Genomic DNA, 2,028 nt, shown 5'->3' with positions numbered 1-2,028 from the left:
AAATAAAATTCCAAAACCCCCTTCCCTCCATTGTTGCCCCATGGTGTTCACTCCCCGTCTCCCTGCTATGTGGCCTCCTCTTGAGTATGGGTGAGACTTGTGACTTTAATGGGTTATCACTCATGATGTGTTCTGTTACATCACACTTTATCACAGCAAACTGGGAGAGGTTCTCCTACTGGCTTTATAGAAGTAAGTTGCTGTGTTAGATGGGACATCAAGCTGGCAACACAGAGCTTGGTTAGGGTAGTTAGGACTTGTGGGTGGGCTTTAAAACTGGGACTGAGGATCCCTATTAACAGCCAGCAAGAAATACAGATACCTCAGCCCTAAAACTGCAAGGAACTGAATTCTGCCAACAATCTCCATTGGCTTCACAGAGAAACCCATGCCTCAGATGAAATTCCAGACTTAGCTGACATCTTGATTTTAACCTTGAGCAGAACACCCAGCTCACCTGACTCAAGCACTGTAAGAAAGGAAATTTGCATTTCCTTTGTGCTGCTAAGTTTGTGGTCGTTTATGATATATAACTATAGATTAATACAATGGATTTCTATGACTTTCTACTGCATAGATCTGTGTGTGCCTCAGTTTGTGTGCAAGTGCTTTTGCTTACCTATGAGGGCGGGGTGGGGGGGTTATGTTGAAATCATTCTATCATCTTTACCAAATAATTTTTGTAACAAGCAAAGTTGAGTTTGACTCTAGAATTATCTACCATGGGATGATGAAGATGACACATGAAAATGGGTTTTCGGTTTTCAATTAAATGCTAGGTGCTCTCTCTATTCCCATAGGGAGAGACACAAAAGGCGTGGAAAATGACAAATGTGAGCCTCGTCACAATGTTCTTCCTCATGGGCCTTCCCCATGCTCCAGCAATGGACATGCCCCTCTGGGGAATCTTCTTGGTGATTTATGTACTCACTGTGGTGGGGAACCTCCTCATCCTGCTGGTGATCAAGGTGGATTCCCACCTCCACACCCCAATGTACTACTTCCTGGCCAACCTGTCCTTCATTGACATGTGGTTCTCTACCGTCACTGTGCCCAAAATGCTGATGGCCTTGGCATCACCAGGAGGCAGGGCCATCTCCTTTCCCAGCTGTGTGGCCCAGCTCTACTCCTTCCACTTCCTGGGGAGCACCGAGTGTTTTCTCTACACAGTCATGTCCTATGACCGCTACCTGGCCATCAGTCACCCACTCAGGTATGCCAGCATGATGAGTGGGAGGACGTGTGTGCTCCTGGCCACCAGCACGTGGCTCAGCGGCGCTCTGCACTCTGCTGTCCAGACCACACTGACATTCCGTCTGCCCTACTGTGGGCCCAGCCAGATCCAGCATTACTTCTGTGATGCCCCTCCCATCCTCAAGCTGGCCTGTGCAGACACCTCTGTCAATGAGATGGTGATCTTTGTCAACATTGGGGTCGTGGCCTTGGGCTGCTTTCTCCTGATAGTGCTGTCCTATGTGTCCATCGTCTGGTCCATCCTGAAGATCCGCACCTCAGAGGGGAGACACAGAGCCTTTCAGACCTGTGTCTCCCACTGCATTGTGGTCCTTTGTTTCTTTGGCCCTGGTCTTTTCATTTACCTGAGGCCAGGCTCCCGGGATGCTGTGGATGGGGTTGTGGCAGTTTTCTACACGGTGCTGACACCCCTTCTAAACCCTGTGGTATACACTCTGAGGAACAAGGAAGTGAAGAAAGCGTTGCTCAAGGTGAGAAGTAAGTCAGTATTCACTCAGCATAAATAAAGAAGAAAGGCCAGATATGACTAGCTTCTTTTGTTTTTGTTTAGAATTAAATTAAACCACCAACATGAACATTATACTTGTAAGGAACATTTCAATGATCCCATCTTAATTTTTTAATTAAAATTTCATGCATTTTAAAAAGTTTTCCCTCTTAATTTCTTGCCAGAATCCCAGTAAAAGCAACCGCAACCATTTAGGTGGTAATCTAAGAGGAAGGATGATGGCTTATTCTTGTTTATGTTCTACCAAGTAAATCATCAGAAAAAGG

General features: G+C 46.2%; 1 protein-coding gene across 1 annotated transcript; it reads left to right on the top strand.

The window, feature by feature from the left end:
- The first annotated feature begins 824 nt into the window (after positions 1-824).
- LOC132012475 (olfactory receptor 10G7) lies at positions 825-1,760 on the top strand. Its single transcript, XM_059392512.1, has one exon. The coding sequence runs from the start codon at positions 825-827 to the stop codon at positions 1,758-1,760; it is 936 nt and encodes a 311-aa protein (XP_059248495.1).
- Positions 1,761-2,028: the final 268 nt, after the last annotated feature.

Source organism: Mustela nigripes, chromosome 1 (assembly GCF_022355385.1).
Source record: "Mustela nigripes isolate SB6536 chromosome 1, MUSNIG.SB6536, whole genome shotgun sequence".
Lineage (NCBI taxonomy): Eukaryota > Metazoa > Chordata > Mammalia > Carnivora > Mustelidae > Mustela > Mustela nigripes.
Note: the sequence above shows the minus strand (reverse complement) of the source record. Positions and strands in the feature narration are given on the sequence as shown.

Bases quoted from the DNA above. Each gene is read 5' to 3' on its own strand.
- LOC132012475 (XM_059392512.1), top strand. From the start codon at position 825: ATGACAAATGTGAGCCTCGTCACAATGTTCTTCCTCATGGGCCTTCCC.